We start from the raw sequence: 25,684 nt of genomic DNA, 5'->3' as shown, positions 1-25,684 counted from the left end.
GGTCTGAAAAATATAAAGAAGGGGTATAGAGGCTATTAGGGCCCCAATGGATTACAAAAAGTAAAAATAAAAAGAAAGGGGGGGAAAAAAGTGATGAAATCAACATCCCAGATCCATGTAGAAAGACCAGGAGAACCATGCACAACACATAATAGTGCAACAGAAATTAGAATTACCAACAAGTGTGCATAGGATACAAAGTGCATATGACATGCGCATAGTGGAGGGCATGGGCGTGCAGGTGCCTGAATTCGTTCATAATGTGCAGCATAGCAGTGTGCTATATCTTCACACTGACATGACTTCAAATAGTCAAAAAGGAAATTAACTCAAGCTGTCCACATTGATATATGCCATAAACATATGGTCAAATATACATGGGCAATATAAGTTTAAATCCCAGGCAGTGCACATACATGGCCCCCCACACCAACCGGTAAAACATGCCCCATAGCAGAGTGATGATATAAGGAAAAAGGGGGTGATGAGTTTTAGATCTTGGAGAAAAAATGAATGTGAGGAAAATACTAGAGGAAAGGGGGGGATGGTGTGGTGAGTGAGGAATTGTATACTGGATAGTAGTGCAGACCATTAGACCAATGGTACTGGTCGGGAGCATGCAAAAGTACAATAAGAATCAAAGTAATAAGAAACCAGGTTAGTGAGCCGATGACATATGGAAGAGAGAGTTTTCGTACTTACTGTCCTTAGGTGTAAATGGGCTTGGCATCCTCTGCGGATAGTCATACGCCCAGGCTATTTAAGGATCCTCGCATGACGCCAGCGCCTGCGCAGTGGCGACGCATGACGTCGGTGCGGGCGGTTCTGAGAGCCTATCTGGTCATCCGCCCGGAGAGCGCGGGCCCCGCCCATCCCGGAAGGAGAGGCCAGGTCCGCGTTCCACGGGCACCGACGCGGGAAACCAGCTACTCAGGAAGAGAGCTGGAATAGGCGGGGAGCCAGAAAGACTAGCGCCCCCTACCCGCGCCGGGGGAGCCTGCAGTCAACGAGGCAGCCGAAGTAAAGCCAGCAGGACGCTGGTAAACATAGGAGAATAAACAAGAAGGAATATAGTAGAAGAGAAATGAGATGGAGCGGAAGGGGGAAAGAAAAAAGAAAGGGGAAGGAGGAGAGAAAAAAGAAGGAGAAAAAGAACAGATAAAGGGAGCAGGGCATTGATGGGCAGGAAGGAAAAAATCTCAGACGAAAAAATGTGAAAGATAATATACTTGTCCATCGCGGTGGTACAGTATTGGTCTCTCAAATGCATGTTACAGACAATATACAGAAACCATACAAAGCTTATATACATAACCGAAAGCATGTTTTACATCAAATATTAGCCAGAAGGGACCACAAGACCATCATATAGGGTGGTATTACACCCTGCATATTATTAAGTCAAACCGTGTCAGTTGTTGCACAGAAACTACATAGCATATTGTATGAGTATATGATATTGCAGTACATATAAAATATATGATACCCTGCATATAATTAGGTCAGATCATGTCAGTTGTAGCACAGGAACTCCTAACATATTGTATGAATATATTACATGATAGTACATATAAAGTATATGATAGAAATTTTGAACAAACCACCATCACATAGGATAAGATGTACAATGTAGATATCACAATAATGTTGTCAGGTTATCTTGAAAAGGGGTTCTAACCATAGATATTGTGTCATAGAACCAACCTATAACCCCATCGAGTTGTATAGTGATGTTAAACTAAACCCCAGAGCATCTACATGGGCAATCTAGTGGGCAGTACAGTCTATTTTAAAAAAGGGGGGAAAAAACGAAAGAGAAAAGATTTTATTAGGGAATTTATTTGTTATATGTGTACTTACTCTTAGTTGGAAATATAAGCATGATCATTGTTCCCAGCCACCCGAAGAAAAGCCCTCCAGAAATGGCCTAAAACTGATCACATCATTTAGGCCCGGGGCTGTGGTGGCATTTAAGTCCAAGATCCAACGAGTTTCCCGCTGTAGAAGGGTCTTATTCCAGTCCCCGCCACGGGGACTGGGGTGGACCCTGTCCAGAGCGAGAAACTTTGGGACCGGGGGCATACCTGTATGCATATCACGTACGTGTCTGCCCAATGGCAAATCCGGATCACGTTTTTGCATGCTTAATACATGTCGATAAATACGTTTGTGAAAGGGCAGCTGGGTTTTCCCTACATAGTAGGACCCACATGGACAAGAGAGTAAGTAAACCACCCCTGCCGTTTTACAATTAACAAAATGATGTGCCTTAAATATCTTACCATTAGGGAGACGAATATTAGAGTCTCTGTTGATGTACTGGCAATAATTGCACCCTCCACATGTAAATGTTCCGAATCTTTTACAGGGGTCTTTTCGGTATTTGCCAACAAATTCACTCCTTGTGAGGTAATCTTTCAAGGCTTTAGTTCTACGGTACGTAATGGCCGGTCTCTGCGTAATATGTGGGCTGATACTAGGGTCGCAACTCAACATATGCCAATACTTTTGAATCGCTTTAAGTACTTGTTGATGCTGTTCTGAATATTGCATTATAATGCGGAGAAGATTCGCATCTACAGTGCCTGATTTGGTTTTATTCTTATTTTTAAACAGCAGTTCTTGCCGCGTAAAAGAGTTTGCTCTGTTGAACGCTTTTTTGAGGCAGGTTTTAGAGTAACCTCTTTCGCGTAAACGCGCCCTCAGATTGTTGGCCTCAGTTTGGAATTGTCTGTCATTTGAGCAATTTCTGCGAATACGCAGATACTGACTAAAAGGTATAGATCTGACGAGTGGTGCAGGGTGTGAACTTGACGCATGTAAGATGGTGTTCGCGGATGTGGGCTTGCGGTATAAAGTGGTTTGTAAGTTTCCTAGACCGTCCTTCCTGATGGTAACATCAAGAAAATTAATTGAGTATGGGTCATAATTCATAGTAAACTTCAAATTGAAGTTGTTGTTATTCAGGTGTGTGACCCCCTCAATGAGTTCCTCAGACGAGCCGCTCCAGATAACTAGAATATCATCAATGTAGCGGTGCCAGGTTAAGATATTCCTGGTCCAGCTTGTAGGTGAGTCTTCAGATAACAGTTGGCGTTCCCACTCCCCCAGGTACAGGTTGGCATACGATGGGGCACACGAGGTCCCCATCGCAACCCCCTGCACCTGGAGGTAGTGGGAACCATCAAAGGAGAAAATGTTATTGGTAAGTATAAATCTAAGGCCCTGTATGAGGAACCCATTGAGGCCACTTTGATGTCTATCAAATTGAGACAGTATTTTTTGGACTACCTGGATGCCCTGTTGGTGTGGTATCGAACTGTAGAGTGCTTCTACATCGATAGCCACCAACAGGGCATCCGATGGAATCACTATCGAATCCAGAATCTGGAGTAAGTGAATCGTGTCCCTAACATAAGAGGGTAGGCTCTGTACGAAGGGACGTAGTTTTGAGTCTATGAACCTACTTAAATTCTCCGATATACTCCCACATCCTGACACTATCGGGCGTCCTGGAGGTTTGGATGGGTGTTTATGAACCTTCGGTAGGCTATAAAAGGTGGGAACCACCGGAAATTTTGTTCGTAAGAAATCCCATGTGGGCTTATCTATAATATTGTAGAGGTAGGCATGATCCACCATGGTGTAGAACTCTAAATTAGATCTATCTATGGCCCCTTTTGAAATAGGCCTATACCACTCCCTATTATTGAGGATTTGGAGACACATGTCTCTATATTGGGAATTACTGAGTATGACTATGTTCCCGCCCTTATCTGATGGTTTGATCGTGAGATCATGTTGCTCTATTAAGGTTTTTAGGGCTATTTTCTCCTCGTTGGACAAATTAGAGATGGTATTAGAAAATTTAATTTTGTTTATCTCCTGTGTGGTCAAGGAGACAAATGCTGCCAAATTTGGGTTGAGGTTAAGGGACGGGAACATGTCTGACTTCTTTCGGAATATAGGCGTTGTTTGGACTATTGACTGGTCACGTTCAGTCTCAACAAAGTTGAGTAACGAGTCCAGATCAATATTGTCAATCAGGTCTCTTTCTTCTTGTTCCTCAAGGAGTGATATAAGACAATCTAGGGCTTCATTTTCCTTTGTAGTTCTGCTGTCTGTATTGGCAAGAGAGAGAGGGATTTTAGTTTTTTTGTCATACTGTGTTTTAAGTAGGACCTTCCTAGCAAATAAATGTAGATCTTTTATCATAGAAAATTTATCCGGTTTGCTTTGAGGGCAAAAACTCAAGCCCTTTGACAGTAAGGATAGTTCAGCGGTGGTGATAGGGTAGTCCGTGAGGTTAATGACGTCACAGTGGTCCTGTTCGGTGTTTATGTTGTTGGGGTCTATGTGTGAGAGTACACTCTCTCCCGGAGTTTTGGAACATAAATCTAGGTTGTAGTTTTTACTTATATCTCCTGATCCTCTGTTTCTAAAAAACCGTCAGAATCTTCGTTTTCTGATCCTATTTCTGTTTGGGCCGTGTTGGTGTTTAGACGTTTAGTGTGTTTAGACAGGGCATTGGTAGAATCAGATGTGCCAGGCACATTACGCTTTTGGCGGATGTTATATGTTCCTATTGGCGTAGGGAGTGCCCGATTTCCCTCTGTTATTTGCTTTTTAGGTGGATTTTTGACCTGTTTATTAGGAGAATTACGTTTGTTCTTGACAGATTTTCTAGGGACATCCTGTTTAAAGGACGAGGAGGAGATAGATGAGTTTAAGGAAGAATTTGACCCGTATTGGTTTTTAGATGGTCTTAGACCCCTAGATAGTTGGTACATTGGATGATTGGACCACCTGTAGGCCACATGGTCACGGAAGGCCACTCTATCTCTACAGATTTTACGTTCTTTTTTAACAATGTTCTCACTAATAGTTTTATCCAATTGTATCTTGATGTTGGACTCTAGATTTCTATATCTAGGTGAGTCCTGGAAGGGTATCAATTTTTCATAAAGTTTGTCAATTTTACCTTCTAATAGTTTGATACGTTTATTGTACTCCTCTATCAGTAATAGCATCATATTTTTAGAGCAAATCTGTAGGTTTGATTCCCATCGCTTCTTGAATGCGTCATCCAGATCCTCCATGGTTTCACGCCCGAAACGCGTAGGGTCGGTTCCGGTTCCACGATTGCCCTATGTACCTAGGTGTCCACATCTTGGTTCGGTATTCGGTCTGTCAAATGCATGCATTTTTAATGCCCTGTATGTGTATTTGTGTTTCTTCCCATATTGTGTTTTCACTATATGTTTTTCTGTACCAATAAAGTATTTTTTATATAGTATACAGTGTCTAGCGGCATTTATAGTCCCATACCTCAAGGGGAACTCTTTTGTATACACTGATCAGGGATGATGGCCGCTGGCACTGGGCACCGAGCATGAGAATACTTTCTATCCTTATCGCTTAGGGTGGAAGACACCCATTTCCCCGCCTCTAGTATTCTCATTCTCACTGCCATATTTCATCTCATACAATTGATGTGTATGAGTATACATGCTTATTTAGATTATATTTATCCTATTTAAAGTTTAAATCGCTTTTTGCATCAATTTCGTTTATTTACGAACACTTACTAGCCCACAATGTTCAAGGGCAAGAACTTTGAGAGTATTCTGTCCTCTTATAGGGAGCAGGGCAAAAAGGAAGCCCAAGAGTCTGAATTGGACTCTTTGTTTTTTCAGCTTAAAAAAATGGTTGAGAAAAGAACGAATCTACATTTACATATTGAAAATTTTGAGCAGTATGTGAAGGAGGATATTAATCCGTTCGGTCTGCGCATCCAGATCTTCCCAACCATGGAGGATCTGGATGACGCATTCAAGAAGCGATGGGAATCAAACCTACAGATTTGCTCTAAAAATATGATGCTATTACTGATAGAGGAGTACAATAAACGTATCAAACTATTAGAAGGTAAAATTGACAAAATTTATGAAAAATTGATACCCTTCCAGGACTCACCTAGATATAGAAATCTAGAGTCCGACATCAAGATACAATTGGATAAAACTATTAGTGAGAACATTGTTAAAAAAGAACGTAAAATCTGTAGAGATAGAGTGGCCTTCCGTGACCATGTGGCCTACAGGTGGTCCAATCATCCAATGTACCAACTATCTAGGGGTCTAAGACCATCTAAAAACCAATACGGGTCAAATTCTTCCTTAATCTCATCTATCTCCTCCTCGTCCTTTAAACAGGATGTCCCTAGAAAATCTGTCAAGAACAAACGTAATTCTCCTAATAAACAGGTCAAAAATCCACCTAAAAAGCAAATAACAGAGGGAAATCGGGCACTCCCTACGCCAATAGGAACATATAACATCCGCCAAAAGCGTAATGTGCCTGGCACATCTGATTCTACCAATGCCCTGTCTAAACACACTAAACGTCTAAACACCAACACGGCCCAAACAGAAATAGGATCAGAAAACGAAGATTCTGACGGTTTTTTAGAAACAGAGGATCAGGAGATATAAGTAAAAACTACAACCTAGATTTATGTTCCAAAACTCCGGGAGAGAGTGTACTCTCACACATAGACCCCAACAACATAAACACCGAACAGGACCACTGTGACGTCATTAACCTCACGGACTACCCTATCACCACCGCTGAACTATCCTTACTGTCAAAGGGCTTGAGTTTTTGCCCTCAAAGCAAACCGGATAAATTTTCTATGATAAAAGATCTACATTTATTTGCTAGGAAGGTCCTACTTAAAACACAGTATGACAAAAAAACTAAAATCCCTCTCTCTCTTGCCAATACAGACAGCAGAACTACAAAGGAAAATGAAGCCCTAGATTGTCTTATATCACTCCTTGAGGAACAAGAAGAAAGAGACCTGATTGACAATATTGATCTGGACTCGTTACTCAACTTTGTTGAGACTGAACGTGACCAGTCAATAGTCCAAACAACGCCTATATTCCGAAAGAAGTCAGACATGTTCCCGTCCCTTAACCTCAACCCAAATTTGGCAGCATTTGTCTCCTTGACCACACAGGAGATAAACAAAATTAAATTTTCTAATACCATCTCTAATTTGTCCAACGAGGAGAAAATAGCCCTAAAAACCTTAATAGAGCAACATGATCTCACGATCAAACCATCAGATAAGGGCGGGAACATAGTCATACTCAGTAATTCCCAATATAGAGACATGTGTCTCCAAATCCTCAATAATAGGGAGTGGTATAGGCCTATTTCAAAAGGGGCCATAGATAGATCTAATTTAGAGTTCTACACCATGGTGGATCATGCCTACCTCTACAATATTATAGATAAGCCCACATGGGATTTCTTACGAACAAAATTTCCGGTGGTTCCCACCTTTTATAGCCTACCGAAGGTTCATAAACACCCATCCAAACCTCCAGGACGCCCGATAGTGTCAGGATGTGGGAGTATATCGGAGAATTTAAGTAGGTTCATAGACTCAAAACTACGTCCCTTCGTACAGAGCCTACCCTCTTATGTTAGGGACACGATTCACTTACTCCAGATTCTGGATTCGATAGTGATTCCATCGGATGCCCTGTTGGTGGCTATCGATGTAGAAGCACTCTACAGTTCGATACCACACCAACAGGGCATCCAGGTAGTCCAAAAAATACTGTCTCAATTTGATAGACATCAAAGTGGCCTCAATGGGTTCCTCATACAGGGCCTTAGATTTATACTTACCAATAACATTTTCTCCTTTGATGGTTCCCACTACCTCCAGGTGCAGGGGGTTGCGATGGGGACCTCGTGTGCCCCATCGTATGCCAACCTGTACCTGGGGGAGTGGGAACGCCAACTGTTATCTGAAGACTCACCTACAAGCTGGACCAGGAATATCTTAACCTGGCACCGCTACATTGATGATATTCTAGTTATCTGGAGCGGCTCGTCTGAGGAACTCATTGAGGGGGTCACACACCTGAATAACAACAACTTCAATTTGAAGTTTACTATGAATTATGACCCATACTCAATTAATTTTCTTGATGTTACCATCAGGAAGGACGGTCTAGGAAACTTACAAACCACTTTATACCGCAAGCCCACATCCGCGAACACCATCTTACATGCGTCAAGTTCACACCCTGCACCACTCGTCAGATCTATACCTTTTAGTCAGTATCTGCGTATTCGCAGAAATTGCTCAAATGACAGACAATTCCAAACTGAGGCCAACAATCTGAGGGCGCGTTTACGCGAAAGAGGTTACTCTAAAACCTGCCTCAAAAAAGCGTTCAACAGAGCAAACTCTTTTACGCGGCAAGAACTGCTGTTTAAAAATAAGAATAAAACCAAATCAGGCACTGTAGATGCGAATCTTCCCCGCATTATAATGCAATATTCAGAACAGCATCAACAAGTACTTAAAGCGATTCAAAAGTATTGGCATATGTTGAGTTGCGACCCTAGTATCAGCCCACATATTACGCAGAGACCGGCCATTACGTACCGTAGAACTAAAGCCTTGAAAGATTACCTCACAAGGAGTGAATTTGTTGGCAAATACCGAAAAGACCCCTGTAAAAGATTCGGAACATTTACATGTGGAGGGTGCAATTATTGCCAGTACATCAACAGAGACTCTAATATTCGTCTCCCTAATGGTAAGATATTTAAGGCACATCATTTTGTTAATTGTAAAACGGCAGGGGTGGTTTACTTACTCTCTTGTCCATGTGGGTCCTACTATGTAGGGAAAACCCAGCTGCCCTTTCACAAACGTATTTATCGACATGTATTAAGCATGCAAAAACGTGATCCGGATTTGCCATTGGGCAGACACGTACGTGATATGCATACAGGTATGCCCCCGGTCCCAAAGTTTCTCGCTCTGGACAGGGTCCACCCCAGTCCCCGTGGCGGGGACTGGAATAAGACCCTTCTACAGCGGGAAACTCGTTGGATCTTGGACTTAAATGCCACCACAGCCCCGGGCCTAAATGATGTGATCAGTTTTAGGCCATTTCTGGAGGGCTTTTCTTCGGGTGGCTGGGAACAATGATCATGCTTATATTTCCAACTAAGAGTAAGTACACATATAACAAATAAATTCCCTAATAAAATCTTTTCTCTTTCGTTTTTTCCCCCCTTTTTTAAAATAGACTGTACTGCCCACTAGATTGCCCATGTAGATGCTCTGGGGTTTAGTTTAACATCACTATACAACTCGATGGGGTTATAGGTTGGTTCTATGACACAATATCTATGGTTAGAACCCCTTTTCAAGATAACCTGACAACATTATTGTGATATCTACATTGTACATCTTATCCTATGTGATGGTGGTTTGTTCAAAATTTCTATCATATACTTTATATGTACTATCATGTAATATATTCATACAATATGTTAGGAGTTCCTGTGCTACAACTGACATGATCTGACCTAATTATATGCAGGGTATCATATATTTTATATGTACTGCAATATCATATACTCATACAATATGCTATGTAGTTTCTGTGCAACAACTGACACGGTTTGACTTAATAATATGCAGGGTGTAATACCACCCTATATGATGGTCTTGTGGTCCCTTCTGGCTAATATTTGATGTAAAACATGCTTTCGGTTATGTATATAAGCTTTGTATGGTTTCTGTATATTGTCTGTAACATGCAATTGAGAGACCAATACTGTACCACCGCGATGGACAAGTATATTATCTTTCACATTTTTTCGTCTGAGATTTTTTCCTTCCTGCCCATCAATGCCCTGCTCCCTTTATCTGTTCTTTTTCTCCTTCTTTTTTCTCTCCTCCTTCCCCTTTCTTTTTTCTTTCCCCCTTCCGCTCCATCTCATTTCTCTTCTACTATATTCCTTCTTGTTTATTCTCCTATGTTTACCAGCGTCCTGCTGGCTTTACTTCGGCTGCCTCGTTGACTGCAGGCTCCCCCGGCGCGGGTAGGGGGCGCTAGTCTTTCTGGCTCCCCGCCTATTCCAGCTCTCTTCCTGAGTAGCTGGTTTCCCGCGTCGGTGCCCGTGGAACGCGGACCTGGCCTCTCCTTCCGGGATGGGCGGGGCCCGCGCTCTCCGGGCGGATGACCAGATAGGCTCTCAGAACCGCCCGCACCGACGTCATGCGTCGCCACTGCGCAGGCGCTGGCGTCATGCGAGGATCCTTAAATAGCCTGGGCGTATGACTATCCGCAGAGGATGCCAAGCCCATTTACACCTAAGGACAGTAAGTACGAAAACTCTCTCTTCCATATGTCATCGGCTCACTAACCTGGTTTCTTATTACTTTGATTCTTATTGTACTTTTGCATGCTCCCGACCAGTACCATTGGTCTAATGGTCTGCACTACTATCCAGTATACAATTCCTCACTCACCACACCATCCCCCCCTTTCCTCTAGTATTTTCCTCACATTCATTTTTTCTCCAAGATCTAAAACTCATCACCCCCTTTTTCCTTATATCATCACTCTGCTATGGGGCATGTTTTACCGGTTGGTGTGGGGGGCATTGTATGTGCACTGCCTGGGATTTAAACTTATATTGCCCATGTATATTTGACCATATGTTTATGGCATATATCAATGTGGACAGCTTGAGTTCATTTCCTTTTTGACTATTTGAAGTCATGTCAGTGTGAAGATATAGCACACTGCTATGCTGCACATTATGAACGAATTCAGGCACCTGCACGCCCATGCCCTCCACTATGCGCATGTCATATGCACTTTGTATCCTATGCACACTTGTTGGTAATTCTAATTTCTGTTGCACTATTATGTGTTGTGCATGGTTCTCCTGGTCTTTCTACATGGATCTGGGATGTTGATTTCATCACTTTTTTCCCCCCCTTTCTTTTTATTTTTACTTTTTGTAATCCATTGGGGCCCTAATAGCCTCTATACCCCTTCTTTATATTTTTCAGACCACCTTCACAATGTTGACCACGCCAACATAAGATTTATATTATATCCACTTTATTTGACCTTTCGGTCATATTCACCTTATATACTCAAGGTAAATATTTCCATGGTCCCCATCATGGGCCTAAGTCAAATTCATAGGGAATCACTGTTCCTAGTTATCTCCAACCCTTGGTGTTGTACTCTTGTATTCTTTGCATTAGGTATCACAAATGTTTATACTCTTCTACATGTGAGCGGTCCATGTTGAGCCACTGACTGGTCATCGTGGTGCCCTGTCGATTCCTCCAGGCAGCTACTGCTACTATACTCTTCATACTCGTACGGAGCTCCATGCCCTGTCCGGGCCTTGGGAAAATTTGGGCATCCCTCCACACGGTAGCAATACCGTTTTTATTCGACAGATCGATCCAATCCATTGGTTGGACACATAGGGTAGGTCGATCCTCATAGAGCTGATATTGAAAGACAGATTTTACAACTGTCGACCTGTGTATATATAGTTGTACAAATGTCTGTTTGAAAGTATATCAAAGCAATTTTGTTTTCCTAGATACACTAGGAGATATGCAACTACACAGATACTTGCTTTACAATTTACTAAACTGCTTTATTTTTCTAGATACACTAGGTGCTCTATATGGTAACTCTGGGTGACCCCTGAGGAAGGGCTTTCACGCCCGAAACGCGTAGGGTCGGTTCCGGTTCCACGATTGCCCTATGTACCTAGGTGTCCACATCTTGGTTCGGTATTCGGTCTGTCAAATGCATGCATTTTTAATGCCCTGTATGTGTATTTGTGTTTCTTCCCATATTGTGTTTTCACTATATGTTTTTCTGTACCAATAAAGTATTTTTTATATAGTATACAGTGTCTAGCGGCATTTATAGTCCCATACCTCAAGGGGAACTCTTATGTTACTGTAATAATGCCATTGGCAGGGAAGGGGTTAATACTATTGGTGATCAAGCGGTTAAATGTAAGCCTAGGGGAGTGATTCTAACTGTGGGGGGGGGGGGGGGTTGGGCTTGTGAGATGACCATAGAGACATGCGATCCTATATAGCAGGATCGCATGGTCTCTGTGATCATCCGAGGGAGAAGGACAGACGGCTGTGCTTACATCAGTCGTCCGTCCTTCTCTGTCAGCGGGGAGAGATTGCCGGTGTCAGGCGGCAATCAGAGCCACCTGACACCCGCACTGGTTTCCCCGCATGCTCGCCCCCTAGCTCCTTCCAGGCGAGCGCTGTACATGTACAGGGTTTTGCCTGGGAGAGCCAGCCTGCCGCAGTACATCTGCGGCGGCTGGTCGTCAAGTGGTTAAGGCACTCACAAAGATCACTTAACAAAAATTTCAGGTTAATTGTAGGAAAATGGAGCTCGTTATATCTTCAAACCATACAAGCCATGTACCCTTCCTTGGGTCTCAATACTGTATTATTTTCTGCCAATGTTACATCACTGCTTGTGATACTGAGATATTTCTGTGCTATACATAAAATACCAACTTACTTATCTCCCTTGTCCTCTCCAGTAGGAACAGGAATCCCTAAAATGCTGGAGCGTAGCATGACAAAATCTCTCTCGTTGGAAGGTATAAAGATGTAGCGAAGTCCCTTTATTTTCATGCAGGCAAAAATAGGGAATCAATTATCATTTAAAAACATGCTATATCATATATATATTTATAAAACAGCAAAAATATTGCAAATACCAAGACGCAGCCAGACTAAGCCTAAATATGTCACATAAAGATACTAGAAAAATGGTGAACTAGTCTTTTCACTGGGGGCTGTGAGTTTAGTTATGGCTTCACAAATTCGTAGATTGCAGAACATTTTGGAATTACTAAAACATAGACTTTAAGGGTGGCCATAAGTTACTCAACCCTGCCCCAAATAAACGGTTGATCAAGGCTAAATGCTGAAATGTATTATTATTATTATTATACATGATTTTTATAGCGCCAACAGTTTGCGCAGCGCTTTACAATGTGAAGGAAGACAATACAGTTACAATACAGTTCAAAACAGGAGGAACTAGAGGGCCCTGCTCGTTAGAGCTTACAATCTAGAAGGGAGGGTCAAGTGAAACAAAAGGCAATAACCTTGGGGGATGGGTTGATGGAGAAAATGGAGGTACATTTGTTTAGTGTTGGTAGTATAGGCTTCTCTGAAAAGGAGGGTTTTCAGAGATCACCTAAAAGCTAATAGAGTAGGAGATAATTGGACAGATCCATAGGAGTTCCATAGGATTGGAGAGGCTCTGGAAAAGTCCTGGAGGCGAGCATGGAGGAGGTGACAAGGGGGCTAGAGAGCAGGAGGTTTTGAGAGGAACGAAGAGAGCGATTAGGTTGGTATTTTGAGACGAGGCTGGTGATGTAGCTGGGGGCTAAGCTGTGGATTGCTTTGTAAGATGTTGTAAGTATTTTGAATTTAATTAGTTGGGTGAGCGGAAGCCAGTGGAGGGCTTGACAGAGGGGAGCAGTGGACACTGAGCGATTGGTAAGGTGGATGAGTCTGGCGGCAGCATTCATGATGGATTGAAGGGGGGATAGCCTGTGTAGTGGTATGCCAACAAGAAGGGAATTGCAGTAGTCGAGGCGCGAGATGGCCAGGGAGTGAACTAGGAGTTTTGTTGTGTCTTTGGTTAGAAAGGGGCGTATTTTGGAGATGTTGCGGAGGCTGAGGCGGCAAGATTTGGACAGCGATTGGATGTGGGGTTTGAAGGAGAGTTCAGAGTCCAGGACAACACCTAAGACCTTGGCATGCGGGGATGGGCTGATAGGAATGCCATCGATATTGACTGAGAAATCAGGGGAAGGGGCACGTGGTGGAGGAAAAATTATAAGCTCGGTTTTGGATGGATTGAGTTTGAGGAAATGGTGAGACATCCAGACCGATATATCTGATAGTAAATTAGTGATACGTGAGGAGACTGAGGGAGAGAGCTGAGGGGTGGACAGATAGATTTTGGTATCATCAGCGTAGAGATGTATTGGAAGCCGTGGGAGGCTATCAGCTGACCCAGAGAGGAGTTGTAGATTGAAAATAGGAGGGGTCCAAGAACAGAGCCTTGGGGGACCCCAACAGAGAAGGGAAGAGGAGAGGAGGAAGTAGAATTGTACATAATGCTAAAGGTGCGGTTGGATAAGTAGGAAGATAACCAGTGAAGAGTACAGTCACGGAGACCAAAGGCGTGGAGTTTTTTGAGGAGGAGGGGATAGTCAACCGTATCAAAGGCAGCAGAAAGGTCCAGAAGTAGGAGTACAGTTTCAGTGAAGTGTTGAGGCCGAAATCCAGACTGAAGGGGATCAAGGAGGCTATTCTCGGCAAAGTGGTTGCACAGTCGGTTGTAGACTAGACTTCGAGCAGTTTGGATGAAAAGGGGAGCAAGGAAATAGGGCGTAGGTTGTTCAGAGGCGTAGGTTGGGTCCAGTGAGGGCTTTTTAAGTATGGGGCTGACTAGTGCATGTTTTAGAGAGTTGGGGAAGATGCCAGAAGACAGGGAGAGATTGAAGATGTGGGTTAGAGAGCGTAGAATAGGGCCAGAAGGTGAACGTAGCATTTGCGAGGGAACAGGATCCAGAGGGCAGGTGGTTAAGTGGACGTTAGCAAGTAGGTTAGCAACCTCATCTGTAGTGGCGGGGTTGAATGAGGGAAGTAATGATCGTACCTGTGGGCATGAAGCATAAGGCATGGAAGGTATCTGAACAGCAACGATCTCCTTACGAATTGTATCAATCTTCTGTTTGAAGTGGTAATCAATCTCCTGGGCAGTGAGTGAGTCGGTGGGAGGGGGTAGTGGAGGACGGAGTAGAGAGTTAAAGGTAGCGAAGAGTTGCCCGGGGCGTAATGACAGGCTGTTAATGAGAGTGATAAAATAGGTCTGTTTGGCAGTGTGGAGACTGGAATTGTATTTTTGGAAATGTATCCTTTCTTCTCAAGACAGAAGGAAGTACCTGACAACAAATGTGTTGCGGTCCACTGACACACAAAGTGCGTCTCGAACCCAACCCCCGCTCTCTCCTAACGGGCTGTGATTGACAGCATCTGGAGCCAATGGTTCTCACTGCTGCCTCCATGTCCACTGAGGAGAAAGAGAGCAGAAAGAGATGCTGCTGTCGTGCACAGTTTTGGATCAAGATTGGGCTTAGGTAACCATAAGGGAGGGTTGTGGCAGGGAGCTGCACACAGATTTTTTTTACCTTTATGTACAGAATGCATTAGGGTAAAAAACCTTCAGCCTTTACAACCAACACTATGCAAGGGGAGTTGCACTTTGCATGGGAATTTTCCCCAGAGCTTAGTGAATGTTGTGTTAAATACCCAATCAAAGTACAAGGAAATATATATAAAAAAAAACAAAAAAAACTGCATTTTTTGCTTGCACATGACTGTGTGATGGAAGTCAGCAGAGCTTCATCTCATTCACTAAGCTCTGAAGAAAATTCCCTTGCAAAGTAAACAGTCTATTTGTCTTTAGTAAATTAACCTCAGTGCCTCTGCAGCACTAAAATACTAACCATCATAGTCAGCCCTGCCAGTTGCATTATAGAACCTCCACCTATCTCCCACTCATCTCTGTCCTACTCCACATGCATACATAAAAAAAAGTTTTTCCAGCAAAACAATTCTGCTGCCTTGAATCTTAAGGTCCCTTTCACACGGGCTTTCCGATCAGGTCCGCCTGTCAGTTTTCCAGGCGGACCGGATGCTCCATGCACCCCTATGGAGCAGCGGATGTCAACGGCGACATGTCCGCTGACACCGGCTACTCTCTGATCCCATCCTGTCCGTGAAATCCAGATGGATGGAAACCCTGTTTTCCACCCGTCTGGAGGATTGGATCAGAACGGATCGGATGAAAACAGACAGGCGGTCCATTTTTATCCGATCTACCATAGAGGAGAGCGGGGATCTGATAGGTCTGTCCTGCAAAGTAAGCGGAGACAGACCTGTCATCCGCCTGCTCAGCAGGGATCGGCGGATCGATCCCCACTGAGCAAAACGGAGTCCGCCAGACGGAAAGCTCGTGTGAAAGGACCCAAAGAGCCTTCCCACACACTGTGTGTAGGGAAAGGGGTCTTGGTAGATGGAGATCTGGGGGCATGCCTACACCAGTATGAACTGGCCTTCCAATAGCTGTCCCTTCAACAATTTTTTCAGCCTGCTGATAAATTCACAGGGGATAATAAAAGGTGTTTCTTGCTACAGAAAAAAAAAAAATAAAGTGATAGGACATGATTTAAAGGAGAAAGGTGGGTGGGTGGTGTGGAGTTAAATCTGGATAATGCCTGGACATACCCTTTAAGTGTACACTGTTCCTTAGCCTAAATATAAAGGGGATCACTGAGTGCCTTATTTTGAGAGCTCTTGAGTAATGGGGTTCAATGACCATGTGGTAGCAACTACTTATGTACCTTACCTCTCCTTTTGGTGTCTCAGTAAAACCATCCGTAAAATAACTAATCAGTGAATTCTTCATGGTATTGACAGTGAAGCCATAAAATGAAGTCTTTGTACCAACATCCTCCTCAAAACCTTTAATCACTGCACCATTCAGTCTGAAAAGGTACAATAAAAATAGCTGTTTGCAGATAGTAGTACACAAGGAGCTGTATAGACAGGTATTACAATGCAAGCTTTAGCAAATCCCAGGGTTTCCAAAACATATGACAGGTAATAGAATTACAGTTCCAGGTAATATCACAGAGGTATAATAAGTAACACTGTACAGGAGCTGCACTAATCTCAGTAATTCCACAATAAAAACCATGCATTTGATTTACAGTGTGTGTGTGTATAAGAAAGCAGTGTTTCCTTTAACCACTTCAATACCGGGCACTTTTCCCCCTTCTTGCCCAGGCCAATTTATAGCTTTTAGCGCTGTTGCATTTTGAATTTTCCCCACAAATAGAGCTTTCTTTTGGTGGTATTTGATCACCGCAAGGTTTTCTTTTTTGCTAAACAAATATCATCATTGCCATCTATCAGTGCCGCCCACCAGTGCCCATTATTGCCCACCAGTGCCCCCTATCAGTGCCGCTCATCAGTACCCATCAGTGCCGCCTATCAGTGCCCATTAGTGCCACATATCAGTGCCCATCAGTGCCGCCTATCAGTGCCCATCAGTGCCGCCTATCAGTGCCCATCAATGCCGCCTATCAGTGCTGCATATCAGTGCCCACCAGTGCTGCATATCAGTGCTACCCATCAGTGCCACATATCAAAAAACTGGGCAACAAAAAGCTCAACAGGGGCGAACCCAGGAAAACAAACAAGAAAGAAAAAACAGGAGGAGACAGGCAAAAAACTACTCTGTCTCCCCTAAGGCACTGCCGCACTCAAAACTTTGCGGCCAAAAGAGGCATCCGCTGATGCCAATACATCAAATTTGTAAAACTTTGTAAAGGTATGCACGGACGACCAGGTCGCCACTTTGCACACCTGAGTCACCGACGCCTGATGGCTGAAGGCCCAAGACGCACTAATCGCTCTGGTAGAGTGCGCTGTGACAGGGAAAGGCGGAACCTGATCCCTAATCGAATAGGCCTGCACAATTGTCTGTCTGATCTATTTTGAAATGGTTGCCGCAGACGCAGCTGTACCCTTCCGGGGTTCCTCGGGAAGGACAAAAAGACAATCCGACTTCCTGAAGGATTCAGTAGACGACAGGTAGACCCTGATCGCCCGGACCACATCCAAGGAATGCAAAGCAAACTCCTTAGGATGCTTAGGCTTTGCACACAGCAAAGGCAAAACAAAGTCCTCATTGAGGTGGAAGTCTGAAACCACCTTCGGAAGGAAGGACTGATGAGGTCGCAAGACCACTTTGTCCCTATGAACAACCAGATAGGGGGAGCGGCAAGACAGGGCCACCAACTCCGAAACTCTGCGAGCAGAAGTGATCGCAACCAGAAAGGCAACTTTCCATGACAGCATAGGCAGAGGAATCTCACGGATGTTCTCAAAAGGAGGACGTAGTAAAATGGACAGAACCAAATTCAGGTCCCAAGGGGGCAAGGGTGCCCTCCTAGGGGGAGCCAGATGGCGTACCCCTTGAATAAAGGTGCGGATCAAAGAATTTGACGCCAGGGGACGCTGAAACAGAATGGCCAGTGCAGACAACAGGCCCTTAATCGTGGTCAGCGCAAGACGCTGATACACACAGGTTTGCAGGAAAGCCAACACCCTCGCCACCAAAAAGAAGTGGGGATGGAAACCCTGCAACTCCCACCAGGCAAAATAAGCCTTCCAGGTACGATAATAAATCTTACCAGAGGAGGCCTTCCTGGCCTTGAGCAAGCTAGGAATGACTGCCGACAAGAGAGACCCCTGTCTCTTAAGACTTGGCTTTCAACAGCCACGCCGTCAAAGCCAGCGACTGTAAAGCAGGATGGAAGATCGGCCCTTGAGACAGAAGATCATCTCGAAGTGGAAGCCGCCAGGGAGGCTCGACGACCAGTTGCGTGATGTCCGCGTACCAAGACCGACGCAGCCAGTCTGGGGCTACCAGAATCACCAACCTCGGTTCCGAGACCAACCTGTGGAGGAACCTGGACAACAACTGAATTGGGGGAAAGGCATAAATCAGTCGATACCGATGCCAATGCACCACCAACGCGTCCGAAGGCGTCCGCCAGAGGGTCGCGTGTTCGAGCCACGAACCTTTCCACCTTGTTGTTGAGAGGAGATGCTAACAGATCCACATCCGGGGATCCCCATCGCGCACACAGCATCTGAAACACCTCCGGGTGTAGGGACCATTCCCCCTGGTCCAGGGTCTGGCGACTCAGATAGTCCGCCTTCCAGTTCTCCACACCTGGAATGTGAACTGCCGAAATCGCCAGGACAGAATCTTGGCCACTTCCTTTGCCACCTGAGCACTCCTGGTGCCCCCTTGGTGATTGATGTAAGCCACCGCCGTTGCGTTGTCCATCTGTACATGCACTGGGCAGCCCTGAAGCCGAGCCGACCAATGGAGCAAACATAGCCTGATTGCCCGCAGTTCCAAGACATTTATCGGCAGGGAGGATTCCCCCTCCAACCAAGTTCCCTGGGCACACAACTTGCCCAGAACTCCAACCCAGCCCGACAGGCTGGCGTCCGTGGTGACCACAGTTCACAGCAACGGCCGGAAGGACTTGCCTCCCTTCAGAGCCGGAGACTGGAGCCACCACAAGAGATCCGATCTCACTTGTGGGCTCAAAGAAATCCTCCTTTCCAAAGACTGAGGATGTCTGTCCCACTTGACTAGAATCTTCGCTTGAAGAGATCTCATGTGAAACTGTGCAAATGGGATCGCCTCGAAAGCCGACACCATCAGGCCCAGGGACCGCATGCAGGTCCGAAGTGAGGAGAGCTCGTTGTCCCTGAGAGACCTGACCTCGTCCTGCAGGATCCGGAGCTTGTCCTCCGGAAGAAAGACCTTTGCCTGGGCGGAGTCCAGAATCATCCCCAGGTAGGGGAGACGAACCGAAGGGGACAAAGTCGACTTGCAGAAAATTGATGGTCCATCCGAAATCCTGGAGCGTCTGAACCGTGATCGACAGGTCGCGCAACAGGGTGGCACTGGAACTCGACCTTAATAGGAGATTGTCCAGATAACCAAGGATTGCAATCCCCTATACCCTTAACAAGGCTAGAACAGAAGCCAACACCTTGGTGAACACCCTTGGAGCCGAAGCGAGGCCGAAAGGCAACGCCACGAACTGATAATGCTCCTCCGCGATTGCGAAGCGGAGGTACCTCTGATGACCCTCGTAGATAGGGATGTGTAAATATGCATCCTCGATGGAGGCCAAGAAATCCCCTGGACTCAGGGATGCCACCACCGACCGGAGGGACTCCACCCGAAACTTCTGAACCCGCACAAAGCGGTTTAGGGACTTTAAGTCCAGAATCGGACGCACCTTGCCCTCCTTTCTGGGCACTGTGAACAGATTGGAGTAAAAACCCTGAAACCTGTCCCGCTGTGGAAACGGAGTGGACGACCACTCCTTGGGCGAGGAGGTCCTGAAACGCCCAGCGGAGATCCCAGAAACGACCGGGAGTTAAATGAAGATTTGAGGGAAAGAACCTGTCTGCGGGGCGAGACCAAAATTCAATCTTGTACCCTGAGCAAATGAGTTCTTGAACCCACCTGTCCTGAACCTTGGACAGCCAGGGCTCGGGAAAACAGCGCAGACGTCCCCCCACCCCTGAGACAGGTGAGGGCGTCCCTTCAGGACAAGGTGGACTGGGCTGCTGTGCCAGCATGGCCGCCTTTGGACTTACCCGCCCATGGCTTCTTCTGGCCACCAGAGGCCTTGAATGACTTCCCCTTGTCCTGTGTCCTGAAGGCACGATAGGGCCCCTGGCTAGGTTTAAAAGAGGGACCCAGCTTGCCACGGGACGATTTCCCCCTAGCCACCTGGGGCAAAAGAGTGCTCTTACCCCCAGTGAGCCCCTTGATCAGTTCATCCAGAGAGTTCCCAAAAAGACGGCTCCCCGCATAAGGGATGTCAGTCACTGTCTTTTTTGAAGACTGGTCAGCCACCCAGCTAGTGCGGCGCATTGCAACCACGATCGCCGACAGCCGTGCGACTAAGGGAGCCTCATCCAAGGCCGCGTCACACAGGTACAGCACGGCCTGGGCCATTTGATCCACCATCTCCAGCGCAGAAGAAGAGGCGGATTCAGCAATTATAGTGCGCCTAAGCGTCTTGGCCCAATCCGCAACAGCCTGAGAGACCATTACCGAATCGAATACGGGCGTCAGCAAGGATCCGCTACCAGATAGATGTGGCGGGAAAGTGTCTCCACCCGCCTGTCCGCCGGGTCTTTAAACACCGGGGAATCCTCCAAGGGCATTAAAGTGGCTTTATTTAACCTGGACACAGTGTGGTCCACCTTAGGAGCCACGGTCCAGCGAGAATCCACCGGATCCGCAAAGGGATAACGGTACTGAAATCTCTTGGGCACCACAAACATATGTTTGATAAGGCGCCATTGGTCATTCACTGTTTCGTGAAACTCCTCGGGACAAGGAAAAACCTGACCTGATTTTTGGGCTTTGCGGGTCCCGAAGGAAACACGCTTACCCGACAGGGGGGGCTCATCATCCAAATTTAACGTTTCCTTAACAGAGCTGATAAGCGCATCCACCGCAGCACGGTCCCGCGCTGACCCAGAGGTTGAATCCTCCTCCTCCACATCTGACTGAGAGGACAGGAACCCCTCAGGGGGGACGTTGTCTGTGGCAACCAAATCTGTCTCTGAATCAGAAGACTGAGAGGGCATAGGCCGTTTTTTAGAAACCCGGTAAGACATCAGAAAATCCACTTTTGATGCTAAAGTCGCAAGTGCAGCAGATAGAGAGACTATGGAAGCGGATTCAGGAGTGCCTGAACCATCCACCAGGTCTGTGGGGAATTTGCTATCCTGGCACTCCATAATAGCAATATACAATTTAAATGACGCTGGCCCTTTAAATCGGCGATTCCCGCGGCCCCCACCGCAAACCTGCACCGCAAATGGAGACCCTGTCCCTTGCTACAGGAATCCAGAAAAATGAGTTCTAGCAGGAATCCTGGCCAGAAGAAACAGTAAAACACCCCCACAGTGTGTTATACTTGCCCGCGCTGCTGAGGAGCTGAAGGGAAGAAGAAGGAAGTGACCTCATGCCCCTAGAGGCAAAGCCAGCCCTGAGCCACAAGAAAATGGTTGCCAATAGAAGTCAATGGGGAGAAAAGCCCTGGGAAAATGGCCGCTGCCAGGACATCATGCCCACACTAAAGATGGCGCCCGATCAGCGACAAAAGGATGACAGAAAATGGCTGCTGCCCACACTATGAGGCCGAACAGCCTGCCCACACCCAAAATGGCGGCCGCGCAGAGTAGCGCTATTTGCGGCCCCAAAACCCCACGCACTGGCCCCCACAGAGCACCACAAGCACCCCTGGGACGTAGGAGACCCCCGCACCCCCCACACAGCGGTTAAACTGCGACAGCGCCCCCGCAGGGACAGGGAAGGGACACACAGGAGCCGCACCTACAGCCATGAGGGGGATATCACAGAACCCATACCTGAACTGTCAATCTCAAACAGAGGGCCCACATACACACCCCAACAAACATGGTCCAGAGACAGAGGGGTAGTAATAGTACTCACCAGTCCAGCGAACATGGGCACTGCTCTGAGACAGGAAAACTCCCACCCTGGGTGGGGGTGCCGTCAGCCGAAGGGGACGCTAGCAACACGCGGGCGTACCGCAGTTGAGACATCCCAGCGAAGACAGCCACTTCGCAGGCTCATCCCTGATGCCAGGGACACTGTCGTTTGCGAGGCCTGGGCATACCAATAACCTGCTAACGCTCGATGGCAGGCTGGGAGTCCGTAAGGTTCTAGAGAAACCAGTGCGAGGCTTCTAAAGTCTGACTAACTAGCGAAGGAGAAAATAAAAAGCTATCATTTAATAGAAAAAACACTTTTTTAGAGAGAAAAAACAGAAAAAGAAGAAAAAAAGCTGAGACCTAAGTCTCAGCCAGGGAAACCCAGCCTACTCCTGAGCTAGGCAGCAGAAAACTGAATTGGGAAGGAGGCTAGCTGGGGGTATTGACCAGAAGGACAGCCCCCTGTAGGTGTGTCTATACAAAGGTTTTGTGATTATTCTAACAAAATCTTCTGCCTAGCTTACTCCTGCGGAGAAGACCAATACCCAGACGTGCAGAATGAATGAGTGGGCGGCGACTGTCAGAGGACGTAAGAGAAAAAAAGTTTTTTTGTTTGTAATAAAATTTTGTAAATAGATACGTTTTTTCCTGCACTGATGAGCACTGATGAGGCCGCACTGACAGGCACTGAAGAGGAGGCACTGATGGGGTGGCACTAATATGCGGCACTGATATGTGGCACTGATGGGTAGCACTGATATGCAGCATTGGTGGGCACTGATAGGCAGCACTGATAGGTGGCATTGATGGGCATTGATCGGCACTGGTGGGCAATAATGGGCACTGGTGGGCGGCACTGATTGATGGCAATGATGGGCACTGGTGGGCAGCACTGATGGGGAGGGCACTGGCAGGCAGCACTGATGGGGAGGGCACTGGCGGGCTCCCTGAGCCCTGATTGCCATCCCAGATGGCCATGGTGGGCATCCCTGGGGTCATAGGTGGGCATCCCTGGTGGTTCTAGTGGCACCCCCCCTAAGGGTCTTCACTGGTAATCGATGCTCTGATTACAAGTGCAGACCCCCCCCTGTCAGGAGAGCTGAAGATCGGCTCTCCTCTACTCGTGCCTGTGAGGCACGAACTGAGGAAAACCGATCAACGGCACTCCCTATCTACTATGTGACCAGCTGTGATTGGACACAGCTGGTCACATGGTAAAGAGCCTATGTCAGTAGGCTCTTTACCAAGATCGGAGATGCGGTGACACACCGCAGCACCGATCGCCGCTCTGCGCTTATCCTGCCGCTTCAGGAGGACTGAAGACTCGGAGACGCGGGGAGCCGGGGACTGAAGAGAAGCTGCCAGACCGTCCGTGAGGTAAGTGCGGGGGGGTCGCTGGCACTCTGCAATGATTGGGGGCAATGCTGTGGCTGGCACTCTGCAATGATTGGGGGCAATGCTGTGGCTGGCACTTTGCAATCATTGGGGGCAATGCTGTGGCTGGCACTCTGCAATCATTGGGGGCAATGCTGTGGCTGGCACTCTGCAATCATTGGGCAATGGGGGCAATGCTGTGGCTGGCACTCTGCAATCATTGGGGGCAATGCTGTGGCTGGCACTCTGCAATCATTGAGGGCAATGCTGTGGCTGGCACTCTGCAATCATTGGGCATTGGGGGCAATGCTTTGGCTGGCACTCTGCAATCATTAGGGGCAATGCTGTGGCTGGCACTCTGCAATCATTAGGGGCAATGCTGTGGCTGGCACTCTGCAATCATTAGGGGCAATGCTGTGGCTGGCACTCTGCAATCATTGGGGGCAATGCTGTGGCTGGCACTCTGCAATTATTAGGGGCAATGCTGTGGCTGGCACTCTGCAATCATTAGGGGCAATGCTGTGGCTAGCACTCTGCAATCATTGGGGGCAATGCTGTGGCTGGCACTCTGCAATCATTAGGGGCAATGCTGTGGCTGGCACTCTGCAATCATTAGGGGCAATGCTGTGGAACTCTGCAATGATTGGGGGCAATGCTGTGGCACTCTGCAATGATTGGGGGCAATGCTGTGGCTGGCACTCTGCAATGATTGGGGGCAATGTTGTGGCTTGCACTCTGCAATGATTGGGGGCAATGCTGTGGCACTCTGCAATGATTGGGGGCAATGCTGTGGTCACTGTGCATTGAAAGGGGGCACTCACAGTCTAGTCAGTTCCATGCTTACCTGAACACATAGTCATGTTGATCTATCTCTTTCCCTTTGCGGGAACCATTTAGGATTCCACCATTTCCAACCACAGCACAACGTATACATCCCTTTGGCGCCTGCCAGTCAAAAAGTCCCCTGTTTGCAGAATCATTGAGTAGCTTTAATGTAGAGGTAACATCTAAAAAAGAAGCAAATGGTAACTTGAGATTGGTCAAAACGAAACTCCATGCATATAGAACAAAGATCACAGTGATTGGCTCTTTAACCCGATCACAGATCACTGCCGAAGTGAGCCGCAGAGGGTGCTCAGGCAGTGTCATATGAGGGCTCCCCGGCAAAGTGCGGCCCCGCTGTAGCCATCCTACAGCTATAGCATGGTCATGAAGAGGGTTAAAAGGAGAAGCAGCAGACTAATAAGCTCATCTCTGTAGACAGGACTGTGTAGTGATAAATCTGTGTAAATTGCAGGACTGAATGGACAGAAATACAAACCCTTTAGCAGGTAAAAGAGTTTCTTTATCATGCATGCTCATTTCCAAGCCCCACTCTGTGTGTCCATAAGACACACAGAGTGCGGTTCAGCCCCACCCCCCCACTCCCTCCTTACTGGCTGTGACTGACAGCACTGGCTACTACTGCTGTCTCTGAGCCAATGAGGTGGCAGGGAGCCAGGAAAGCCACTGTTCTCATGCAGATCGCTGGATTGAGTTCAGACTCAGGTAAATATTAAGGGAGGGGGGGTAGGATGGAGATGCACAAAGAAGGTTTTTTACCTTATTGCATAGAAAGCGTGAAGGTAAAAAGAAAAAAAAAAACAGCCTTTAGAACTACTTTAACCGGTTGCCGACCGCCGCAAGTAAATATACTGCAGTGGTAAGCCCCAGCCAGGCAAAGTGACGCATCGGCACGTCACTAGCCTGGGAGCCAATAGCGCCGCCGGGGGCGCGCTCCCGCCTCGGCTCGTTCACGGACACCTCCAAGCGTGTGACCGGCGATCGTCCGCTGTGAAGGGAGAAAGGCAGGCGGCTAATGTAAACAAAGCCGCCTGTCATTCTTCCCTGTGTAAAAGCACTGATCTAACGGTCCTGCTATGTAGGACCGTTGATCTGTGCTGTTACACACACAGCCACATCCCTGCACAGTAAAAAGCACGCCCCTAGGGACACACATAGTCACTGCATCTCTAATAGTTAACCCCTTCCCTGCCAGTATCATTTTTACAGTAACAGTGCATATGTATAGCACTGATTACTGTAGTAATGTCACTGGTAGCCCCAAAAGTGTCAAAAATGTCAGTCAATGGGTCCGATCTGTACATTTTTTTGGGGGGAATTTCACTTTTTTTGATTATAGCGCATGATCAAAAAATCCCACAGGTGATCAAATACCACCAAAAGAAAGCTCTGTTTGTGGGAAAAAAG

At 46.6% G+C, this 25,684-nt stretch overlaps 1 protein-coding gene across 1 annotated transcript in view; it reads right to left on the bottom strand.

Moving 5' to 3' along the window:
• The window catches only part of ST6GALNAC2 (ST6 N-acetylgalactosaminide alpha-2,6-sialyltransferase 2), a gene marked incomplete at its 5' end in the record, with an annotated part of 76,588 nt that overhangs the window by 13,600 nt on the left and 37,304 nt on the right, over nt 1-25,684 (bottom strand). The window contains 3 exons of the mRNA XM_082272780.1: nt 12,417-12,520; nt 16,332-16,470; nt 24,279-24,441. Coding sequence (XP_082128906.1) covers nt 12,417-12,520; nt 16,332-16,470; nt 24,279-24,441 — 406 coding nt within the window. The remainder of the gene's footprint in view (nt 1-12,416; nt 12,521-16,331; nt 16,471-24,278; nt 24,442-25,684) is intronic.

This window comes from Pelophylax lessonae, assembly GCF_965119305.1.
Source record: "Pelophylax lessonae genome assembly, chromosome: 11".
Classification (NCBI taxonomy): domain Eukaryota; kingdom Metazoa; phylum Chordata; class Amphibia; order Anura; family Ranidae; genus Pelophylax; species Pelophylax lessonae.
The sequence above is the reverse complement of the archived record's forward strand: the minus strand, read 5'-3'. Positions and strand labels throughout refer to the sequence as shown.